The sequence below is a fragment of the Pseudorasbora parva genome, chromosome 21 (genome assembly GCF_024679245.1).
Source record: "Pseudorasbora parva isolate DD20220531a chromosome 21, ASM2467924v1, whole genome shotgun sequence".
Taxonomy (NCBI): Eukaryota; Metazoa; Chordata; class Actinopteri; order Cypriniformes; family Gobionidae; genus Pseudorasbora; species Pseudorasbora parva.
Window position 1 is genome coordinate 26,848,352 of NC_090192.1, and position 24,596 is coordinate 26,872,947.

A 24,596-nucleotide genomic window follows, 5' to 3' on the forward strand; every position below is an offset into this window, starting at 1 on the left:
AGGCTTGAGATTTTAGCATGTCCATCTGTGTGTGTCGCAAGCAGGTCTGCGATTATGTGTACTTGATTCTTTCTTCTGACGTAAAACAAACAAAGAGATTGTCAGCTTGCCACACTTCAGTCTTCTTAGATGTACGATGTTACATTGATAATCAAAGAGGTTTAATATGTAAGACGTGCATTAAGTGTTTTGTTCTGTAATTGCAATGTTTTATGTATTTCAACTTTCAACTAAGATACTCGTGTGAAATTGTCTTAAGAAGAACCTGAAGGACCTGTTTCCATCTATCTATTTTTTGTGCATTTTGGAAACGGCAAGATGCGCATTAAAAAAAAAAAAAATCTGCATTAAAAAAACGTATCTCAATTGAAAAAACATGCGCATAAACTACAATGAAAACAAATGTACCAAATAAATTCCTTGGTGTGCATCAAAAAAACGATTTGCGATGGGATATCATAACTGGACCGACCCGAGGACATATCTGGTTGCATCTGAAATGCCCGAGCAAAGTCTGTCATCAAAGTGGTTGGGTATAATACACTCTTAGAAGAAAAGGTTCTACATAGAACCTTAAAAGGTTCTATCGGGGCTACGTAGTTGGAACCCCTAAAAGGTTCATTGCAAAAAATGCTTTTCTTACTTAGTATTTTTGTCTTGTTTCTAGTCCAAACATCTAAACATTCTTAAAACAAGAAGTATTTACTCGACAAGCAAAAGTAATTGTCTTATTTTGGGGGAAAATAACTCATAATTAAGATCCTTTTTTTTTTGCAGTGTTCTATATAGAACCTAGCCTAGAAATCTAGACGCACCCTAGCGGCAGCAAATTTAATTTGCCCGCAAGTGTGGTCTAGCAACTCTCAATTCCTATCTGAGCTGTATTCCTCAGAATCTGGACGGCCCAATCACATCGTGTATAGTGTCAGCGGGCGGGGCCATAATGACGACGGCCGAGTTGCGTTTGCTTGCTTCTAGTAACACAGAAACTGGCGAACGGCGGCGGCCTTTCGAATCAGCTCTGCCCGCGCCTCCGGAAGACTCTGGAGTTCAGCTTTCCTCTGAGAAAAGAACAAAGAGCGGCACTGAAGTCATTCTTAAAAAGGGAAGATGTGTTCTGAGTTTTGCCGACCGGATACTGTGAATGTTTAATCAGTCAGCGAGCTCCCCTTCACCGTCGTTGCTCCGGTTGGTGTAGCGCAATCCTATCGCGTGCAGAGGGAGTTTGAAAGACAACCGTTTATCCCGCCCCTCGGATTGAGCCCTGTCTATGGTGAGTTTCCAGACCAAACATCTTGATGTGGGTCTGGCTTGTCAGGCTATATAGAACCCTTTTTAAGTGCCAAAATGGTTCTTTCTTGTCGTTATAGAACCCTTTTAGTATAAAAGGGTCATTGGAGTATACTCAACTATACTTCTATATATAAACTTTTAAGGGTTCCAAATACGTAGAGCCGATAGAACCTTTTCTTCTAAGAGTGTAACCTTCCAGAACTGTCTTAAACAACTGTGTTCCCAAACAACAGGCATCCGCATCCGAAAGCAAGATGACTTTATTGTGTTTTGTAATTTATTATATACAAAATTATTAATACAGTGGCTTCTCCTACTGCAGCGACTTCCATTTTTCTTATATTTTAGCAGCTGTTTGTCAGGAAGTGATGATTTTGTTCTCTTCAGCTCACTGGATGGAAACACTGCTTTATTCGCGAAAGTTTTATGCGATATTCCCACTTTGTGCATGAGTTAAATTCACTACTTTGGATGGAAACTTAGCTATTAGTCTGGTTTCCATTTACAGATAATGTGACTACTTAAAACTTTATTTATTTTTTTTCGAAAAATGGTGGCCATAGGCATTGGCGTGTTATCCAAGCTGTAATGGCAAGAAAAGACCCTTATACTTGGGAGTGGCCACATATAAGGTGTTTCTAGGAGGTAATAGTCTGCAATTTTGCAGAGGAATTCAGTGATCATGTGACTTTTACATATGCCAAATGGAAAACTTTTTTTTGGGGGGGGGGGGGATTAATGGCAGTTTTTGTGAAATTCATGTTTTCATTCGCAATTTCAATTTGCGCAATTTAAAGGGTAATGAAAACGCAGGTAGCATTGCAGCTGCCTAAGATTTCAGACACAGCATTACACTTATCTCCCCATTTCACCCCAGCATGACCACACTCCCCAGCATGAGAGATCTGGGATGTGAGAGGCAGGTTGGCATGACAACAGCGCAGAATTTGCCGTCTGTTTCCACACAGTGCTGTTCTTAGCATGAATTCTTTAACATCAGGCCACATCTTGAGACATTAAAGAGAACTGAGCACTATTTATTCATAAAAAGGAGTCATGCTGGCGAGCTGTAATTCACACACATCTTAAGCTTCAGTTTGTCACTGTTTCTAACAGAAGATAAATTGCGGTGAAAAGGGGTGGGAGGGAATCAGGGATGTGTATTTCCATTCCAAGATCAATTAACCCAAATTAATGTTAATAATGATTGTTAACGTCTCTAATGGAATACATTAAATGATTGGACTGCCACATTATTGGACCCACTTTAGTACAACAGGAGGATGAGTGAAAACTTTATGAAAACTCTCCTATTGTAGCCTCACTAAGCAACTTGTTGATCTTTGTGACTAATCTTTTGGCGAAATCACTATTTTTATGAATTAATTTTTTGATCAGCATTATTTTGCCTGTTTGCATATCTGGTGTGATTATGTCTTGCAGGTTTCGTGTGACATGCAATAAAATCATCAGTCACAAGATGTTTGACCATGTGGTTCTTATCATCATCTTTCTCAACTGCATCACTATCGCCATGGAGCGGCCCAGAATCGACCCCTCCAGCGCTGTGAGTTATGTAACTTCATACACATACAAACACGCAACCATACAAAACAACATTTTCTGAAGACATACGTGTTCAGGTCATTGGGATGAGTGTTGAATGCTTATTTTAATTCAAACTGAACTTACTTTTTATAGTTTATTTTATACGTTTTTATACCGTTTTTACAGAAGGAGGATTTTAAATTATTTTAATTATACTCAAAAAAAAAACATTGTCATGTGACACTTCAAATAAATGTTGCAAGGCTTGATCCCATGCTCCCTCTTGTCCTAGGGAATGTTGATTTATTTATTTATTTTATGGGATAAGCATCCCAGAATATCAGTGGGCTGATTTAAATATCTAAGACCAACTGGATACCCATAAAAGTATATTTTAAAATGTTATTTCTTTCTGTAGCATCTCATATCATGTTTGGTTGATGTGGTTTATTCTATAGAGAGTAAAAACATACGTCAGCTGTTTTTCTCTGTCGGCATACGTGCAAAAGTAGCTGTGTATTAAAAGCATGAAATGGATCTCTCTCTCTTTCTCTCTCTTTCTCTCTCTCTCTCTCTCTCTCTCTCAATTTCAAATTAGCTTTATTAGCATGACTGTGTATCACAATGTTGCCAAAGCATTAACATATTATATATAAATAATAAAAACAAACAAACATATATTATATGTATAGATCATGTCACATGTAGCACAGTAAATAAGTCAATCAAGTCCATCTCAATAGATGAGTAGCTGAAGCTCTAGAGCATTAACTGTTTCTAACATTGTGAATGGCTAACACATATTGTGCAGCGAGTGCGGCTGTGCTCACATCTACTCCAAGGATGAAGGGCATATTCTCAGTATCACTCAGTTCAGTGAATGATGGAATCAGTGTTTCAAATCTGGGCAGAAATGTTTCTCTCACATGCTGATATTTAGTACAGATTAGCAGAAAGTGTTTCTCATCCTCTATTTGCTGTAGATCACAGAGTCTACAGATCCTCTGCTCTCTCTCTGTCCATGTTTGTCTATGTCTTCCTCTCTCTATTTCTAGGTCATGGTCACTCAATCTGTATTTGGATAGGATTTGTCTTTCTTTAAATTGTTTAATTACTAGATAATTGGCCAATTTAGTGTTTCTATTTAGGGTCAAATAGCATTGGAGTTCATTTTTTAGGTCAAAATGTGTTTTTTTGTGATTAATCATGGGTGTCTTTTAGATTTTTGTCGATTTTTTTAAAATAATATTTCTGGGGTTGTAGCTGTGGTCAGTCGGGGGTTGAGTTTGATGGACTAGTTGAAGAGCGAGTGTGTTTAGAGGATGAGACTCTGCTGAGGTTTCATTGGCGAGGAAGGCTTTATATCGGACTGACTCTGGATCAGACTGATGCAGGTGATGCCAGAACTGAACACATCTCTTCTGGATCTCGATGTTCAGCGGGTACAGGCCTAATTCAGCCCTGCAGGCGGCGTTGGACGTGTTTCTGTGAACCCCTAAAATGTTTTTGGCAATTTCCTATTGTGGTTTTTCTACTGAAGTTTTATCCCAATTTTTATTCAATACTGATCCCCAAATTTCACATCCATATAAAAGAATTGGTTTTATTATTGAGTTATTTATATAATTTTATCCAAGTTTTTATAGGTATTTTTAAGTGACTGCATCGTGACTTTACAGCATAGAAAGCCCTCCGAGCCTTTTCTCTCAGTGTTTTCACAGCCAGACCGAAGCCTCCCGAAGCGCTGATGTCGATGCCCAGATAGCTGTAGCTCGTGCTGTGTTGTAGGACCTGGCCTTTATACGTGAACGGGTGTTTGTGTGCCTGAGATCTGGCCTTCTTCTGGAACACCATGACTCTGGTTTTGTCCAGATTAACTGTCATGGCCCACTCGTGACAGTACTGTTCCAGCAGGGCCAGGCTCTGCTGAAGGCCCTCAGGTGTGCGGGACAGCAAGACCAGGTCGTCCGCGTACAGCAGACATTTGACCTCTGTGTGGCCGTGTACAGTGAGGCCGGGGACAGTGCCAGATCATTCATGTAGATGTTGAATAGAGTCGGACTCAGACTGCATACCTGCCTCACTCCATGGCCCTGCCGGAAAAACGCGGTTCTGTGGTGATTGATTTTCACCGCACATTTACTATTGGTGTACACTACAAGGGATTGTACAATATCAAATGTTTTTCCACCGATGCCAATTTTTAGAAGTTTGTACATTAACCCATCATGCCAAATTGAGTGGAAAGCTTTTTTAAAGTCTACAAAACATGCAAATAATTTCCTTTGTTTGTCCTTGATGTTTTTGTTGATAAGAGTGTGAAGAGAATAGATGTGGTTAGATGTGCGGTGTTTCAGTAAAAAGCCAATTTGTAAATTTATTTAAAATGTTGTGTGTGGTGATGTGCGAGACAATGCGGCTATTTATGAGACTGCAGAACAGTTTCCCTAAAGCACTGCCCACACACATACCACGGTAATTATTGGGGTCGAATCGGTCACCTTTTTTAAATATAGGGGTTATCAGTCCTTCAGACCAGATCTCAGTCCGGACCATAAAACCAGATTGAATAATTTGGCTAGAGCTTTAGTCATGCTGGGACTGCTGAGTTTAAGCATTTCATTTGTAATGTTGTCTTGTCCACATGCTTTCTTTAATTTGAGATTTGTAATATGTTCTTATATTTCAGATATTGTTATACATTTATCTAATGGATTTTGATACTTTTTAATTGTTGTCTCCAAGTCTTCTAGTTTTTTCTTGATTTGAATCTGAGGCTGGTTAAGATCAGCCGGTTGAATGGTTTGATAAAGGTTTTCAAAGTAAGATTTCCAGATTATGCCATTCTGGAGTGATGTCTCTAATTTGGGTTGATCGAGTTTTTTATATAGGTTCCAGAAAGTGTTTTGATCTACTGCTTTATCAATTTCATCAATTTTGGTGTTTTCTCTTTTGGTCCACAGTAGTCTTTTGTAATTCTTCAGACAATCTGAATAAGAAAGGCGTAATGTCTGGCTGGATGGGTCGCTGTGCTTTTGGTTAGAAAGTATCCGGAGTTCTTTTCTGAGACCTGCACATTCATCATCAAACCAAATATCCTTTCCCATTTTCTTCTGATTTGTTTTATGTTTGCTTTGCTGTTTAATGTTAGATAGAGTTGCCAATGTTTTGAATATATAATTAATATATAATATAAGTTTTTTGTTGACTGCCCATGAAGCAAAGATCTGCTGAATAACTTTACCTTTGTGATGAATGTATAAATGCTAACTGACACTCGGTGTTAGGGCATTGGACCAAATATTTTGCAATATCTTTAAGTTCCTGATTCTAAAACGAGCATGTCCTATATGGGGTGGTATGGGGAAAGCTGGATTTTCTGCTACAACCCGAGAATAAAAAATGGATTATAGACGATTTGGGATTTGGATGGTTTTTAGCATAGTAAAACGGAAAAGAAAGAATGATCCTATCATACACCCAGCAGAATGTGACACCAGGCACTAGTTTCAGCCCAATGCTGTTATCATTCTCACGTTGTTTAAATAGCAAATGTGCTCAACATACTAAACACACCTCAGGGGCATTGCTTTTTTGAGGCAATTGACCAACAAACTTTAAGTCAATAGTTCTGTATTTTTTGTGTTATTTAAAGGGCTTGTTAGCTCCTATATACATACATACATTCTGCTTTATACACACACAGGGATGCGCAGACACACACAAACATTTTTAAATATATAAAAAAAGGATTCCTATCTGGAGGAGTGTTCAGTCTTTCTGCGCTCGCAAATTCCGCCATGCAAATAGTGATTCCGCCATGGTGCAAACGCAACTGTCTTTCAAAGGGAATAGGAGATGAAACTAAGAATTGTTTATACCACGTTACGCCTAAAACACACCAAAAGGAGTAGACACAACTCTTTTGGACCATGCACCTTGCGCGCCAACCGTTTTTTTCCGTCGTTAAACTAGCAAATGAGGATTTAGACATGCCCTAAGTGCACCTGCATCATGCACTTCAGACCAAGCGCTCAGTATGTTGCTTTCTTACAGACCTGAAAGAAACAGTCAGCTTGGCTTAAATGCTTTGCTACATCTCATCATCGGTTTTGTATGTTTGCTACAGTCATCAGTTACATTTCCCCTTAGGATACCTAGAGTAAAACAGAAGAACATGAGAAAAGAAGGCAAGGAAAGTGTGTTTTATCTCTCTTACCTAGATCATATTGTGGCATTAGTAAACTGTAGGCCTATGTGAATAAAATTATTTGGGGATGGGGGTGTGGAAACGGCTATTTGTTTTCAAGGGTTTTATGTCTTGGCAGAACAGCAGTGCTGCAAACCTCCTTGAAAAGAGACAGCAGATGTCCATCATTTTTGCAGCTAGCAGATTTTTGACATTTCAAGGAATGAATTTTCAAAAAATGCTGCCCAACAAGACTTTTCTCTCACTCTTGTACCAAAAGAGTAAATATTCAACTTTATTAATTCACTGTAAAGTCTGTTAACCCTAGTCAATAACTCTTCTAACCATAATAAATTAATTATATAAATATCAAATTTACATCCAGGGTCACTCTAGTGCTCATTCTGTTGTGATTTGTGAGCTAGTTTATGCAGAATTAGAGTTATAGCTGCATCCGGCTCATTGCATGTTCATTGCAGGGGTGCATCAGGTTCATTGCATGTTGAGCATATAGGGATGCATATGTTAGGATTATTATTCTGCATAAACTAGCTATGTTAGTATTATAAGTGCATCGGGCTCATTGCATGTTGAGCATATAGGGATGCATGTGTTAGTATTATTATTGTTTTATCCAGTGACGGTAGGTCTAGTCAGTGCTGAGGCAGAGACCAACGGCGCTCCACATGGCAGAGAGCAGTAGTGCAGACAAACTCATATTCTGTCAGACTCCAGTTAATATATTCCTGTTAATCCAAGTACACTGACTCCCTCACAGATTCAAATGTCTGTCAGACATTAGTGAGAGAGTTTTTTAAAAAAATTTATTTATAGTTTATATTTTGTTATCTGCAGTTATTTACACATTTTCTTGATTTGGAACAAAACAGGGGGAGGGGAACTAATAAATAAAACCTTTTCCCCTCCAGACTGGTGAAGGGATTATGTCCATAATGGAAATATAGGACCTTAAACCCTTTCACGTGTAATGATTTTCTGAGACACATTATGTAGCATGGAAAGGTTGTTTTCCGTCGTGTTATTTTCCGGCGGTTTAATCCATGTAATCCAGTTTTTACCATGCGTGCCTCTGAGCCTCTATGATATTTGTTTACTTCCCCCAAAAGACATCATGTCAGCACTTCACAGAAGAGGAAAAACTCTTTTTTTCCTTCCCTTTTTTTCCTTCCCTGCATATGAATGTTGATATTTGGGGCAGATGGCAAATTTTTGATTTTTTTTTGTGATTTTTTTCCTATTTAAAATCTCAAATGATACATTTGCACATTGGCTTAAAAATACACACACACAAAAAAAATGTTAACCCACAGCTAATAAATATAATATATAAAATATAGTCTTTTAACAAATCATAGTGGAACAAGGGAGTGGACCATTTAGTTTGTGATTTATAATCATACATTTATTTTTTTTGTAAATGTTTAAAATTGATTAATAAAACGGTCCATTTCCTTACTCATACAAAAATGTTTTATTACGCTTTAGCTTATAAATAATAATTTATATGCAATTAGCTTATAAATAATAATTTATATGCAATAACTATGCAATTGAAATTCGTAAATCTTAAAAAGAGGCTTTGTACACAGAAAGACTGTTAACGAAAAACAAAATGAGTAAAATTGACTTACTTTACCTAAATTATTATTGACCACAAATAAACTGAAATTTAACATAACAAAAGTACAAAATAAATAACAATACATGATGTTTCTACATATCGTGTCATTTATGAATGAAAGTAAAATTTCTAAATGTTTTCTGGTAATGACCTGTAACATGTTTGCTAGTTAATGTGCACATTTCAATATGAATCCACAGTGTGATATGACATTTATGAGTGTTTGTAGAATCTCTGGACCAGGTAAAGTCAGTTGGCTCCAACTGTCTCTACAGAATTGTGTAACTTTTGCTGTAATAGAACACAGCATTGAGCTTATGCAAACCATCTCATCTCCATGACAGACTTGATCTATAGTAACAGGTACCTCACTGAGCTCAGATGTGTGTCATCAATATTTCATATGGAGACATTTTTTCATTTGGGTATGAACAAATGCCATCAGACTCCCCACCTGAGTCCCCCTCTAAAGACAAGGCATGAGCATGTCTTTTCAGTACCCAAAGTAATGGGAAACGAATGATGAAAATACCAAGGGGAGTTTTTGATTACACTCTCTCTCTCTCTTTCTATCTCTGGTCACGTACACACTGAAAATGCATTTAAATGTGGAAGTAGATCTGTTCAATTACTCTTTACTAATTGCTTTTGATTCACACAATTCAATAATGAATCATTTTAATCATTTGGTGTACCAGTTTGACCAAGTAAATTGGACAGACGCAAAAAAAAGAAGTTTTGTGCTATGCTTTACACAACAGCAGTGTTCAGCTGATAAAATATTTTTGAGTTTTTTTTTTAAATGCACATCTTATTATTATTTCATATAATTATATACACACACTTTACAATAAGGTCACATTAGTTCATGCATAAAAAAAGTAACAATTAGCAAGGCATTTTTACCGTGTTTATGAATCTGGCCTTGTTAGTTAATACAAATGATAAAATACGAAAATTAATAAAAACTTTTCTTTTTTTAGTTCCTGTTCATGAAATCATTAAATAGCATTAACATATACATACACTTAAAAAAAGTATTAGTAATCAAAATTAACATTAACTAAGATTAAGAAATTATTTAGAGGTATTTTTAATTCATTTATGTTAACTCATGTTGTTAAAATTCATTGTGAAATTTTACCCTATGTATATTATTTTAGGTCATATGTTTATTAATTTTTATTTTATTTTTGGACCTCAAATTTTTATATATATATATATATATATATATATATATATATATATATATATATATATATATATATATATATATATATATATATATATATATATAATATATATATATATATATATATATATATATATTATATATATATTATTATATATATATTATATATATATTATTATATATATATATATATATATATATATTTTTTTTTTTTTTTTTTTTTTTTATTGTTTCAAGCTGTTTTTAACCCAAAAGGGCTTTAGTATGTAGCCCCCAAAGGGACATGGTGATGGGAAATAAATATGAGATGGGAGGAAAATGCTAAATTTCTTAAGAGAATTCAAAAGCATTACAATTTACATTCACTCACAAAATATTTGGGTTTAATATCCAAGAAAGTTTCTTGGGGGGACGCAATATTTTTTGCAAGGGAAAGCAAATGTTTTCTTGAGAGAACAAAGCTAAAGTTTTATGAGCGAATGCAAATATTTTAAAATATATATTTGCTGCGTCCCAATTCGCCTACTTATACTACGTCCTAAAAGTTTGTACTATTTTTGTGAAGAAAAGGTATATACTTTTGAGTGTGTAGCAGAAAAGTATGCAAGCTTCGGGACATACTACTTCGCCATCTTTAACGGACTCTGTCGCTTAGTTACGTGCATCCCGTCACCATTTAACTGCTCTGTAAGGCATCATCAGATTCGTCACAGTTCAAACCCTCCACATTCAGTTTCATCTCCTACTGTATCGGAGAGAAATGTAGCCGCTCGTTGATCTGCCATGTGTGGGTCTTTGTGGATCAGAGACTCTCATCGTGTGTTTGCAGTTTAAATATAATAATGCATTTAAAGGTTAATGGCCAAACGTGTCATTACAAAAGTTCACAATGCTGCTGCAGGTGAAATATAATGTGGACAACACTGAATAAATATAATTTTGTCAGTTAAATATTGATAGTTGGTCACTCAAACCCCTTTATTTAAACTTCTTTACTTAACCGTCGGACTCGCACATCCGTCATGTTTGTAGTTTTTTAACGCTTTTTATACGCGTTTGTAGTTCTAATCGAATCCTCGTCCAACTCACAATGGGTTGTGGGCAATATTAGCCGTTAGAGTGCCCATCTATCCATACTTCGAATTTCGGACCGGAAATAGTAAGCCATCTGGTAAATTTTGGAATACTCTTTTCAACATACTACGATTTGGGACATACTAATTCTATTTTCGAATACTATTTAGGATGGATAGTATGCGAATTGGAACACAGGGCAAATCTCATATTTTTTCCAGCATGACCCTTTAGGGGCTCCATACTTTAGGAACCAGAGATGTGTCATTGTTTGTATAATTTTAGTAAATATTTTCTTTTTAACTTTAATTTTCACACTCTGAAGAGGAGTCAGAATCATATTAACTGAATAGTACGTTTAAAAAAAAAATGTTATGCTGTTTTTCTATGCCGAGCTGGATGTTACTCCTTTGTATGTGTGCTACCTCGAACATTCAGTAACCTTTAAAAGAATAAGAGTGAAGGACAGGAGTTGTCTGACCCTTCTCTTTCGCAGACCAAACACTGTGCTTCTTAGACATGCTCTTCCTCATTCATGAATTCTGACCCGCACAAACACACACGGTTCACTCGCCAATGAATGAAAACAAGCCTGAGAGCAGAATGGAATGGCAAAGACGTCAGTCTGTTTTCAGAAACAATACAAACCGCAGCAATGATGTCAGCAGGAGGCTTTCTCAGAGAGAACAGGAGCTTTAGAACGTGGTGCCATGACCCACTGAAACATGCATTAGCGGGGGGTCATGGGAAAGATGGCCCTTGGGCCCTGCTGCTCAGACACAGTAGGAGAAGGACAAATAATCCAGAGAGAGCATGTTCTCAACACTCCGCCGTGTAGATCTCCACTGCTTATTTTGCTTCCACGCCACTTGTTTAAATTACAAATCAGCTTTTCTTCCTTATGCACCCATGTCCTGTTTATGACTGTTTAAACACCAAGGATTATTTGCAAAGGTTGAATGAATCCTCAAAAAAACTGTTGACTTAAACAAAATGGCTTGTGCCAAAGCCGAGGGCTGATTTGAATAGGGATTCCCATTCAAGAGCCAAAACAATCACGAATCGCAGTACTAACGTCAAGCTATAATTCAGAAATCGATGCTTCTCTCAAAGGAACCATGGTGGGATCTTAGCAACCCTCCAGTTAACTGGGTCGCTCCTAACTGAGGCCAAACTAATAACCTTTGTGTAAGCAGCACACATTGTTATCCATTAGACTTTCACAATCTATGCATGCCTGACTGAGATAGAGCATGTAGCATAGCCTACACAGTGGATATTAATCTTTTCTGTTACCCCTAATGTAAACTGCATTGTATTTTTTTTAATGTGTTCTCTTCGTCTTTTGCCGCCATGATGGATTTGCCATTGACAGCAACAATACTTTCAATTTCCTTCTTTACTGACCACTAGAAACTCTCTCTCTCTCTCTGACATAAGAAGCTCTTGCCAATAGAGAAAATAAACTTGATGTCAGTCAAATGTCAGCTGTCTTTATAAAGTGCTACGCAGAGAGACAGTCACTGATCAAGCAGGCAATGAGAACACTGCGTGCGGATTTCATAAGTGTGGAAATATAGTATCAATTAATGGAGTATATTGTGGCATCGTAACTTATGACAAAACAACTGTCATGATTGGCGGAGTGACTCTCCGCTCTTGACAGCGCCGCCCATGCCGTTTGATTGAGTGGAGCGGGCATCAGAAACGCGAGGCGCGTGCGTGATCACTGCCGCTCACCTCATCATACCCGCTGCAGTTAAATCCAGAATATACTCCTCTCTTCTTCTTTTTGTCTGACTCCGAGGTGCACTGAAATGAGTGACCGATCTGCATCCCGGACTCGACTGCAGGCATAAACTCCACGCCTCTGCCAACTCAATCCGCTTTATTTTTAATTTTTGTTACTAATAAACACCTCTCTTCGACCTGACGACACACCCACTGTTTCTATCTCTGTTCATTCATCTGCAGAGATTAATTGTAGGTGCACTTTATTTTATTTAAACCTCATCACATGTAAGTTTAAAGTTTGGTGCAACAGAATTATTAGATAAACCTTGATTTAATCTAGATTTAAGATTAATCCTTGTTGGTGCATCCCACACTAAGGCGGATAAAGTTTTAAATTGCTGACTGTTTGATTTGTATTTTGCTCATTTTTAATTGGGTTTGGCTTTGTTTTACATTGTTTACTGTGTGCATAGCTATTTAGGATGCGTGATTAGATCATTTTGAGCCAAATATACCAATAACCCAGTCAGTTAACACTGCAACTGACTGATCTTGCTGTATTTAAAAATAATTTCCTCCTTTTTACACAAACTTGTTCTGCAGCTTGAGTCATTATATTTTCTAGATTTATATTGACACCTACAATACCATTTTGGGGTCAGTATGATTTTTTTAAAAAATGTTTTTGAAAGAAGTGCCCACCAAGGTTGCATTTATTTTAACAAAAATACAGTAAAATGGTAATATTGTGAAATATTGCTGGATTTTTTTATGGAGCTGCTAACTTGGTGATGGGAGAAAAAAAAATAAGGTAGGAGGAAAAATTATATGTCAGTGGTTTACCATTCTCGTGCAAATGTTTTGCATTTCCCTGAGAAATGTTGTCCTTTGTGAGCAATAGCAAAAGTTTAGCGAGGGAACGCGAAAGCATTGAAATATTATTTTTCCTCCCATCCCATGTTTTATTTCCACCACCATGTCCCTTAAGGTGCTCCATACAATTTAAATTTGACAATTTTACATCTGTCAATTGTGATATATTTTATTTCAGTGATGGTGTCACATGATCCTTAAGAAATTATTCTAATATGCTGATTTGGTGCAGTATTCCTCATCATTATCAATGGTGAAAACATTTGTGTTCCTTAACATTTTTCTGGAAATCATGATACATTGTTTTATCATGTAACATTATAGATATATTTACTGTCACTTTTTAAAAAAAATCAATTTAATGCATTCTTGCATTTAAAAAAATCGAACTGACCCTGAACTTTTGAACAGTTCATTATTTATATCCATTTGGAATTTGTTTTTAATTATGTCCGACTGGTGACTCAAAAATACATGGAATTACCATAACTGCTCCTGAATTATCATAAATTGACATTTCCCAATGCATACACATTTTATGTTTTCAGAGGAGTTGTTAAACCAGAGATGAACAAACATATACTGCACTGTTTAAGTGAACTATTTCGCCCTTAATGAGCACATGGCTCTTTCTGGTGTATATTCCCCTGTGACGTTGGTGTTTCTGGTCGGGTGAGTCAGATTCCTTACACAGGAGTCTCTGTATTGAGTCATACGAGAGCATGAGGATGCAGTCTGTTGACAGTGTTACTGTCTGTTATAGAAAGAGGAACAAGCAGTCCTGGCTCAGGTCAGAGCAGAGAGCTGGAGAGGACAGCACCTGCTGCGTGGGCTGGGAAGGCCGTGTGGCACAGACAGAGGGCGAGGGGAGCAGGAGGTTTTTGTGTCTGCAGTGTCAGGATGATAGTGCTGTGTAACAGTTTGTGGACCTGATCTCACGTCTGAGTTTTGTTTAATTGTAAAAGGAAAAAAACAAACATCGAATCAAAATGTAATCGAAATCGAAATTTGATTACACACTGTGTGTTTTGATTTAATTCATTTCAAAAACTTTTAATGCAGGTTGACATATGTTTTGATACAGGGTTATTATTGTTAACTAAAAAAAAAAAAAAAAAAAATTTGTTCATCACTTGAAATAAAATTAAATGTAACTAAAATAAAATTAATATAACTTAGATACTTTCGAGACGTATTTAATTACTCAAACAAACCAATTCAGAAGGTGGTCTGAACGCATTTCAGAAAAAAACGGACACGTGTAAATGTATCTGGTTGTTTAAATCACATATGTACATTTTACTCCTGGCAAATGACATTTATATTATATAACCCCTTTAAGAATTTATTTTATTTTTATAACTCTTTTCAAAAAACATTTTTGTCTTTGATAATGATTTTTCAGATTTGATTTACTTATTTGGACTTCAGAGATAGTTACAGTCATGCAGCTGTTACTTATCCATTTGTTACCCACTGTGTTATCTAGTATCCAGAGAGGATGCTAGATGAAATGTATGGCATGCGGTGTGTGTGTGTGAGTGTGTGATGTTAATGCCCGTGGAGTACTCAAAGCGTGGGCAGAGTCTTAGTCCAATAGATGCCTTCACAGGAGGCACCTCTAATGTGTTATGCCACACACACACACAAATCTTCTCTGATCCAGCACTGACTCACCCGTCACTTTCTCTGCTTGTCTGCTTCTCTCCGCAGGAACGCATCTTCCTGACGTTGTCCAACTACATATTCACTGCCATCTTTGTGACCGAAATGACAATAAAGGTAGGTGACGGGGTTGGCATTTGTCTCTGTGTGGTGTCTTTTCTGACAGAGGGTAAACTAACGCACCGCCTGGGCCAGAATACCAGACAAAAGCAAAAATCAGTTCCCTTTGGCTTTTTTTTAAATCTCGCTTGGATCCGCAAGGCTAATGGAGTCTGGTGAAAAAAATCCTGTCACAAGCTTTAGATCTTTCACTATACTTTTAAAAGACAGTTCAGTCAAAAATGAGACTTCTGTCATTTACTCGCCATGTTGTTGTAAACCTGTATGACTTTTTTTTATTCCATATAACACAAAAGGAGTTTTCAAAGCTGTGATTCACTCTTTTTTTCAGTTACATGAATGATCTCTAAAAAAAACATGCAAACACATCATAAAATAGTGGTTATTACTTGAGTGCACACTGATTCATGTCACTGTGGGGACCTTAATTGAAGTCCCCATTAGGACACAAGCTTATAAATCATACAAAATTATTTTTTTTGAAAATGTAAAAATGCATAAAGTTTTGTGTAGGGGAAAAAAGGGTTAAACATGGTTAACCGATTAACCGTTAAAAATTGCGTAACCGAGTGAAACATTATGCATTATGCATTATGGCGTCAATGGCGTGCTTTGAATTTAGTTGTAATATATTTTTGCACCACTAGAGACCGCCAGAGCGCTCCCAGACATTTGTAATATCCACAAGAAGTCATGACCAGTTTTCTAACATGAAGCGGTCAAAGAAAAGCACAGCGTGGGAGCACTTTATAATTGAGAGTGACGGGGCAAAATGCAAGTATTGCAATGCAGTGCTTTGTATTTTTCAGGCTATAAGTCGCTCCGGAGTATAAGTCGCATCGGTCAAAAAATGCGTCATGAAGAGGAAAATAACATATAGGCCTATAAGTCGCACTGGACTATAAATAATTAGCATTAATAATTGCATTAGGGCAGAAGCAGAGCGGGGGCCGCGTGCGCAGGCGCGCATCCGCTCGTGCCCTCGCTGTGCATAACGGAGCAGAAGAAAGAAAGTTTGAAGTGAGAAACTTGTGAGGGACTAGCGAAAAGCAGAGGTTACTTTAACTGTAATGAAGAAAGAAAAAAAAGCTAATTGTGGACTGAAAGCAAGATGGCCAGAGCTGAAGGAACGAGTCCACAGATGCTTGAACTCTGCCGGGAGAGGCTCAGCCGCACGAGTCAAACGCTGTGTGAATCGTTCTCGGCTGCATATTTTACTACATGCAGTTTGTAATTTGCAGAATTGGATTTTCTTTATGGGGGCATTTTGTTTGTGTTCAGTCTTTCTAAGTTGTTGTCTTTAAGTTAATATTTCAGTTAAGAGTGTAACAGACTTTATTTGATCTCGCATAATGTATTCATTTGGTACGCACTGGCGCTCGTTATGTATGTGTGCAATGTATTTTTCCCCACGGGGCTTGCCGTAGATAGGTTGGAGCATGCGCACTTGTTTGGTACTGGAATATCGCGGGTTTTGGGGTTTTTCAGGTTGGTGATTTACATGTGTGTGACGGAGAATAAAGGAAGGAATGTTCAGACGGCTGTCGTTTATTGTTTTTCTTATGACAAAGTATTTTAGGCGAACACTGCACGAACGCTCGGTCACAAGAGCTTTTTTTTTCTGTTTTCAGTTAACGTTATTTTCTTTTTCAATGGTAGGCTACAGGAGCATCATAGAGCCCTCTCTCGCGGCTATATGTTTATTCTTGTATGAATTAAATTTGATATGTCGCACCTCACTATAAGTCGCAGGACCAGCCAAACTATGAAAAAAATGCGACTTATAGTCCCATCTCAACAGCCAACACCCGGGCATCATTAGAGAGGCGTTGCACTTGTATTGCTCGTGAACTGAAGCGCATCTCATCCTAATTTAACGAAACTCAGCGTAGTCCTCACAGACATGAAATATATCTTAAGAAGGCTTGAAATGTCTTTTAACAATTTAAAACGAAAAGAAATAGGCTACTCTCTGATTATGTAATCCATGATGTGCATTTCTCTCTATAGGCGCGTTCACTACGGAGGAGATGGCGGTCGTCAAATTAGTAAACTAAAAATAATAACCCGACGCACACTATGGTTAACCGAGTATTAACCGCTAAGGGCCTCGGTTAACGGTTAATGAAAAACTTGAAAACGTGCAGCCCTAGTTTTGTGTGATGGGTAGAGTTTGTGTAAGGGGATATAATGTATAGTTTGTACAGTATAAAAACCATTGCGTCTATGGAGACGTGTGTGTCTGTGACAAATGAGCCGTCAACAACATTTCTGAAAAGGAACTGGAGAGAAAAAAGGACCGTTTGGATTTGTTTTTGCAATTTTTTCATGTTTTTCAGTCAAATACAAGGAACTTTAAAATATTAAAAGGTAAAAGTTGAGGATAAAATGCTGTAATTACATGAATTCAATAACATTTCTGAAAAGGAAAGGAAAAAGCCCTGGAATTTTTTTAGCGTTTTATTTATGTAACAGTCAAATACAAGAAACTTTAAAGGTGCCATAGAATGCATTGATACAATATTATATACATCTACATAGCAGGCTTTAAAGGGTGGGGTGGGGGTGGGGGGGGTGAAACACTCAGTTTCAGTCAATCTCATGTCAATCTTCGGAGATATGAAGGATGCAATACTACTCTATAGGTACTCAAAAGTCTTTAGTTTTATAATTATAAAAGAAATATGGGCTGTACCGAGTCTTTCCGGAAAAAACCGAGCGCCTGGAGGCGTATCGTGTGGCTATCGATCTCAGCTAACAGATATATGATCCAGAATCAGATCCGGAGGATGAAATAAACTGAACAGGAGAAACAGCAGCAGCAGGACGTCCCTCTCTGTGGTATGTACTGTATTTAGTGTCCTGTCAACATTTGTGTGTCTTTACTCGCAGTTTATGAGGACATGATTCGGTTTATGGACTATTGTATGCGACTAAACCTTAGCAGTAGCAAGCAAAACGGTTTTGCACGTCAGACTAGTGTAACGTTATACATTGAACAACAATTGAGTCCGTAAACGCATTTGAATGACGAAGCACGTGATCGTGTTTACTGATGTTTACTCATGCGACGATAGCCAACAGCAGAGACATTTGAAGCAGTTTTACTCACCGGCTGCTTCCAAAGCAGGACCGAACATTTTTCGCTGGACCGCTCCGTCAAAAACACACTTCTTTGGTATGATTTGGTGAAGTCCTGACAGCGGAGATCCACTTTGCGACTGAAGCGATGTTGTGAAGCTTCCCGTCATTTCTGCGTTCAAATCGGTTCAAGTGCGGCGCTGCCTTCCCGGAATGCTGTGCTGAAGCGTTGAAGTCGCTTGATGTCACCCATAGGAATACAGTGGAGCACGGAATGTTTATGGGCGTGCATTTCCTCTCTCGTTCTAGTCACGCGCGTGCGCACCCTACCGGGAGAAGAGCCCGTACGGCCCAAACAAGGACCTTCCGCTCTATTAACATCAAGCCGACCCATACTCGAAAAAAACTCTCCGAAACTTGTGGGAAACCGGAAGGAGTATTTTTGACACAGAAATACTACACTCTAAAAAATGCTGGGTTAAAACAACCCAAGTTGGGTTGAAAATGGACAAACCCAGAAATTGGGTTGTTTTAACCCAGTGAATGGACCCATTCAAACAACCCAATTTCTGGGTTTGTCCATTTTCAACCCAACTTGGGTTGTTTTTAATCCAGCATTTTTTAGTGTACATCAAATGTCCAACATTAGTTTTTGAAACTTTGTCTATGTTTAGGATGGGAATCCAAGTCTTTAACAGTGTAAAAAGCTCAGTATGCATGAAACAGCATTTCACCCCCCCTTTAAAACAAACATACAAATTATACGCTTGCAGAATTTATTAGCTGCATAAAGATTATCAGTGAATAAAGCATACATTTCAGTCCGTTCCTCACACAGTTATTGCATGGCTTCAGAAGGCTTAGATTACATTGCAGAAGTCATATTCTTGTACGGTGCTTGAAATCTTCAGTTTTTATTCACTGCTGCACAAAAAAACCCTACTGATTTCTCCTTTCGTGTTTCACATAAGAAAGAAAGTCATACAGGTTTGAAACACCACGAGGGTGAATAAATAATGATTTTTCTTTTTTTTTGTGACTATATTAAGTCTCTACCTCCCTTCAACAATTTCAAAGTCTAAACAAAGACTACGGCAGCAAAATATTAAAATCTCACTCTGGCATATTCAACTGCTGCCAGTCACCTGAATTAAACATTTGAACAAATTCTGCCTTATAAAGGTCCTTTTCCACTCTTCACCATGCTAGTTAATACTAAGTGAGAGAGGTGGGGTGGGGGGATTGTCTGCCAGATATTCAAATGTCTATCGTTGAAATGGAAGAACATGTTGAGGCCTCTCTGGAGAAGACAGAAAAGTTCATAGGTGTCAGTCACAAAGGTCTAGGGTTTCTATTCTGGGGCCCTGCTTTATGCCAGGTCACGCCCACCCAAGAGATTTCAAATGAAAATCATGGCAGAGAATAATCATACTCACTGGAGGTTAATTAACGGCGAGTGACAAAAACTTTCTGGGTCGGATAAAGATGACAGGGCTGTTGAAACTCTTGGCTTTTGTTGCCTGACATGCCTTTGTTCATTTTGAGGTCTGATCACATTGTGGTTTGATATATTCACATCATTAGGAGCTGCACATTCATGCTTAGCACTTTTTAGTCAGATGATTCTCACTCCTGGTTTGTTTATCTCGGCTTTTCACCACAAGCCCCTTTTATATGCCAGCTGTATGCCAGTCTAACCTGATACGTTCACAGAAATGCCACAATAGTGTGAAAGAACTAAAAAGAACTCAAGGGAATAGGTGTGTTTCTGTCCAAATTCATATTTCAAACAAATCAGCTTTCTCATGTTTCCTGTCATGTGCGTATTCTTTTATACGTTTCTGACAGGGTTAGATTTTGAAAGAAGTGTGCTTTTTTTTTCTTCTCCAAATTGTATGCGTTTTTAGCATCTGCAAGATTCATTTGTTATGAAAGCTACAGTAAACAAAGTTCATAATTGTGAATGATACAGATTATAGTTTTAATATGGCTTTACAGATAAGATGCAAAAGTATTGCCTTTCCTTAAAGTTGAAGTATCTATTTTCCAATGTATACACCGATACATACCTAATATTGTCTTGGTCCCCCTTTTGCTGCCAAAACAGCCCCGACCCTTTGAGGCATGGACTCCACTATACCCTTAAATGTGTGCTGTGGTATCTGGCACCATGTTAGCAGCAGATCCTTTAAGCCCTGTAAGTTGCAAGGTGGGGTCTTCATGGATCGGACTTGTTTTTTCAGCACATCCCACAGATGCACGAGTGGATTGAGATCTACGGAATTTGGAGGCCAAGTCAACACCTCAAACACGTTGTTGTGCTCCTCAAACCATTCAGTTGCTTGTCTGTTTGGTTGGACCACACGGGCCAGCCTTCGCTCCCAACATAAATCACTGAACCTTGGCCGCCCATGACTCTGTCTCTGGTTCACCACTATTCCTTCCTTGAACCACTTCCTTGGACCACTTCTGATAGTTACTGACCCCTGCAGACCAGGAACACCCCACAAGAGCTGCAGTTTTGGAGATGATCTGATGCAGTCGTCTATAGCATCACAATTTGGCAGTGTTTGGACCAAAACCTTGCTCAAATCTTTACGCTTGCAGATTGTTCCTGCTTCTAACACATCAACTTTGAGGACAAAATGTTCACTTGCATGCATGCATATATATATATATAAAAATACAAAAATTATACACAATCCGTCTTCCATTGGTTAAATGAACAGATAGACCTACAAATGGCTCATTTGGTTCAATGTTTTTATGATAAAAATCTACACAGTTTGACTTTAATTTAAATTATATTCAATATTTGTGTTTTAAATCACGTCTGTTTGTTTGTGCTGTGAAGGTGGTTGCTTTGGGCTGGTGTTTCGGGAAGAAGACCTACCTGAAGAGCAGCTGGAACATTCTGGATGGCATGCTGGTGATGATCTCTGTGATTGACATCCTGGTATCCCTGATCTCCAACAGCGGGACTAAGATCCTGGGCATGCTGCGAGTGCTGCGGTTACTGAGGACCCTGCGGCCGCTCAGGTACATCCATTCAGTGCTGCCTTTAGTCATTAGGCTAAATAACAGTTACAATTACATCAAAGCTTTAATGCACAAGTGCACCACCACCTGCCATGCTGTAGGCTACATAAACACTCCTATGTACTTCGGGTCAAAGCGCTAGATTTGCACATTTTAAATCAACATTCACTTTCTTACAGGAAGCATAATTAATGTAAAGACTGAAGTTCCACAATTAGCCTCTTCCTCACTTAGATGCTTCAATTAGCTCCTAATTGATGCGGTATGTAGCTGTGTTTGTGTTTATGCATATTTATGTGTATTTGTCTGTATTTGTGTGTATATGTATGTGCGCCTTGCACTTTTCCTCCTGCAGAGGGAACTTCTGGAGGCCTTCCCTACTCGTAAATATTTATGACATATTCAAGCAGAAAATAAAAATCAAATATTCATCTTTCCTGCCCAATTTGCCCACAAAATGCTTACACTGGTCTTTCACCCCCAGTCACTCCCTTCTCTCTTTTCAAGTACTCCTCAGTTCGGGGTCAACTTCCGCAAGTTTCTCATGCTACCAAGAGACTTGTATTAAAAATACATAATTTTCCAGTAGTTGTGTTTTAGCTGTGTTGGTACAACGTTATAGTGAACAAACGAGCTGTCAACAACATTTCTGAAAAGGAACTGGAGAGAAAAAAGGACTGTTTGGATTTGTTTTCACAATTTTTTCATGTTTTTCAGTCAGATACAAGGAACTTTAAAATATTAAAAGGTAAAAGTTGAGGATAAAATGCTGTAATTACATGCATTCAGTAACATCTCTGAAAAGGAAAGGAAAAGGCCCTGGAATTTTTTTAGCGTTTTATTTATGTAACAGTCAAATACAAGAAACTTTAATGGTGCCAAAGAATGCATTGATACAATATTATATACATCTACATAGCAGGCTTGTGCAAAATTCATAATTTTACAGTTCAAGAATTGGAATTGGAATTGGAATTGGAATTGGAATTGGAATTGAGTTGACTCCGCTCCACAGGAAGTTGAATTTGAATTTGAATTGGAATGACAGGAAGATTAAATTCATGACAATTCAAAGAAATTCCACAGTCCCACAACAGAAGAATGTGTTAAATCTCACGTGTAGGAAGGTTACTTTGGAAATGTAATTGCTTACTGTTTGTTATAAGTTACCCATTATAAATGTGGTTTGGATTACTTTATCAATGCAAAGCAATTTCCTTTTAATATAATTAGTAACTAATTAAATTGCACATTTTACCTCAGTAATACAACAATTACATTAATTTTGTAATTTAATAACACAATTTCATTACATATCTACACTGTAAAAATATTACACAGTATCTACTTTAAAAAGAAATTATGGTAACAATATTACACATAATATTTAAGTAGTTGTTATGATGAATCAATATTAGAATGTGCTTTTTTAATTTAATTAAGTTGACTTAAATTATAAGTATTAAGTATATAAAACATATATTGAGTAAAAGGAAATTACCTGTTTATATTTGACTTTATGTTTGTCAGTTAATAGTCTGTTTGATGCTGGCACAAGTTTAAAAAAAACTTGTTATTGCACTAGCATTAGCAAAGTTATTGCTTATTGAACAAAGTAACATTCTTCATAATAATAATAATAATACTTGCATTTTTTCACATAACCTAACTATAAGATCTACTCTTCTGCACAGTGGTAACGGTCAAAACATAACAGAAATTCTTTCAAATGTCAAACATAAATTAACTTTTAACAGATGTTCCCTTCACTCAAAAACACATTAAACTACACTTAATGTTAACATTAATCTCCATTTCCAGCCATATGCAAAGCATGCTGGGGACTAACAATGATGTCTCTAAATAAAACTGCACAATTGAGCTAATTCTCTTAAAATAAACAAGTAATCTTATTTTCCTTCATTTTATCAGCTTAATCAGTTCCTCAATTCAAGCCTCAAAATTGCTTAAATTTCCTTTAAAAAATGAGTATCTCTTGGTTTTATTTCTATACAACACTGAACCACAAGTTTCTTATAAATAATATATAAATATATTAATATATACACACTATTTTTTATTACCTTAATTTTAAAGATTTTAAAAATTACAAGACCTATGAATCATTTTTTACATTGTCACTCTTCAACCCTGCATACATTTTGTTCTAAGATAATGATCAATTGAAATAAATTAGCCCCTCAATGTTGTTTAATTAGTTTTGTTCCAATGTTATTTTCATTTCAAATAATCTAATAACATAAAGTTGTTGTAAATGCAGTTGTCATTAATTCCAATGCAAAACTCACTCAGCAACACTGATGCATCTAATCTCAATAGCTCCTCAAATGTTGAGTCTGCACCGTTCTGTTCTGAAGATCTTTCCTGCAACAGTTAAAGATTCTCTCAACAGGTGCAGAGGAACCTGCTATGGCACGATAGACATGTATATGAATTTTGTTGAATTTTTCTTGAATTTAAATTCTACTTCCTTTAATTCAAATTCGAATTGTAATTCTATATCCTGTTTTTGACATCAATTTAAATTCAATTCAAAATCAAGAATTGAATCGGAATTTGGGAGTCATTCTCAGTTCAATTCTGAATTGTGCACAAGCCTGCTACATAGAATGTATGTGGCTTGGGTAAGGGCAAAAACACTCCAGATACGGTTTTACATGTCTATTTACAACCCTAGCATTTGTCCCTAGAATGAAATGGGCTGTTATTACATTATCTGGAAGGGTCATGAATAATAATGTTGAGCTCTGCTCTGATTGTTTCACAGCAAGGCTCATTTTAGTTGCTCACACAAGTGCAGTTATTCAGCAAACACAATCGCAAACATCACAAGAGGCCCGTGAGTCATGACGGAACACAGACACTTTAGTCTAGTCTTTTTTCGTCAACGTTATTGCATGATGATATAGTCACAGTTATCGTTTAAGGACGTTTGTGTCATCTCGTCTTGTCTTAGTCATGGAACAAAAGTCGTCAACCAATATTTTTTATCATATTTTCATGAACTAAATAGACATTAGTCAGAGGAATTAGATAAACATCAACCTTGGCTGTTTTGTGCCTGTGGGAAGGTTATGAAAAGTGCTCACATTCCCTGCACAGACTGGAATGTAACATTTTATATC

General features: G+C 37.2%; 1 protein-coding gene across 5 annotated transcripts in view; it reads left to right on the forward strand.

Annotated features, from left to right (window-relative positions):
- cacna1g (calcium channel, voltage-dependent, T type, alpha 1G subunit) overlaps nt 1-24,596 on the forward strand; it is a 296,673-nt gene that overhangs the window by 205,018 nt on the left and 67,059 nt on the right. For all 5 annotated transcript variants that reach the window (XM_067429513.1, XM_067429516.1, XM_067429515.1 and 2 more), the window contains 3 exons: nt 2,737-2,860; nt 15,259-15,327; nt 21,266-21,450. In XM_067429513.1, coding sequence (XP_067285614.1) covers nt 2,737-2,860; nt 15,259-15,327; nt 21,266-21,450 — 378 coding nt within the window. The remainder of the gene's footprint in view (nt 1-2,736; nt 2,861-15,258; nt 15,328-21,265; nt 21,451-24,596) is intronic.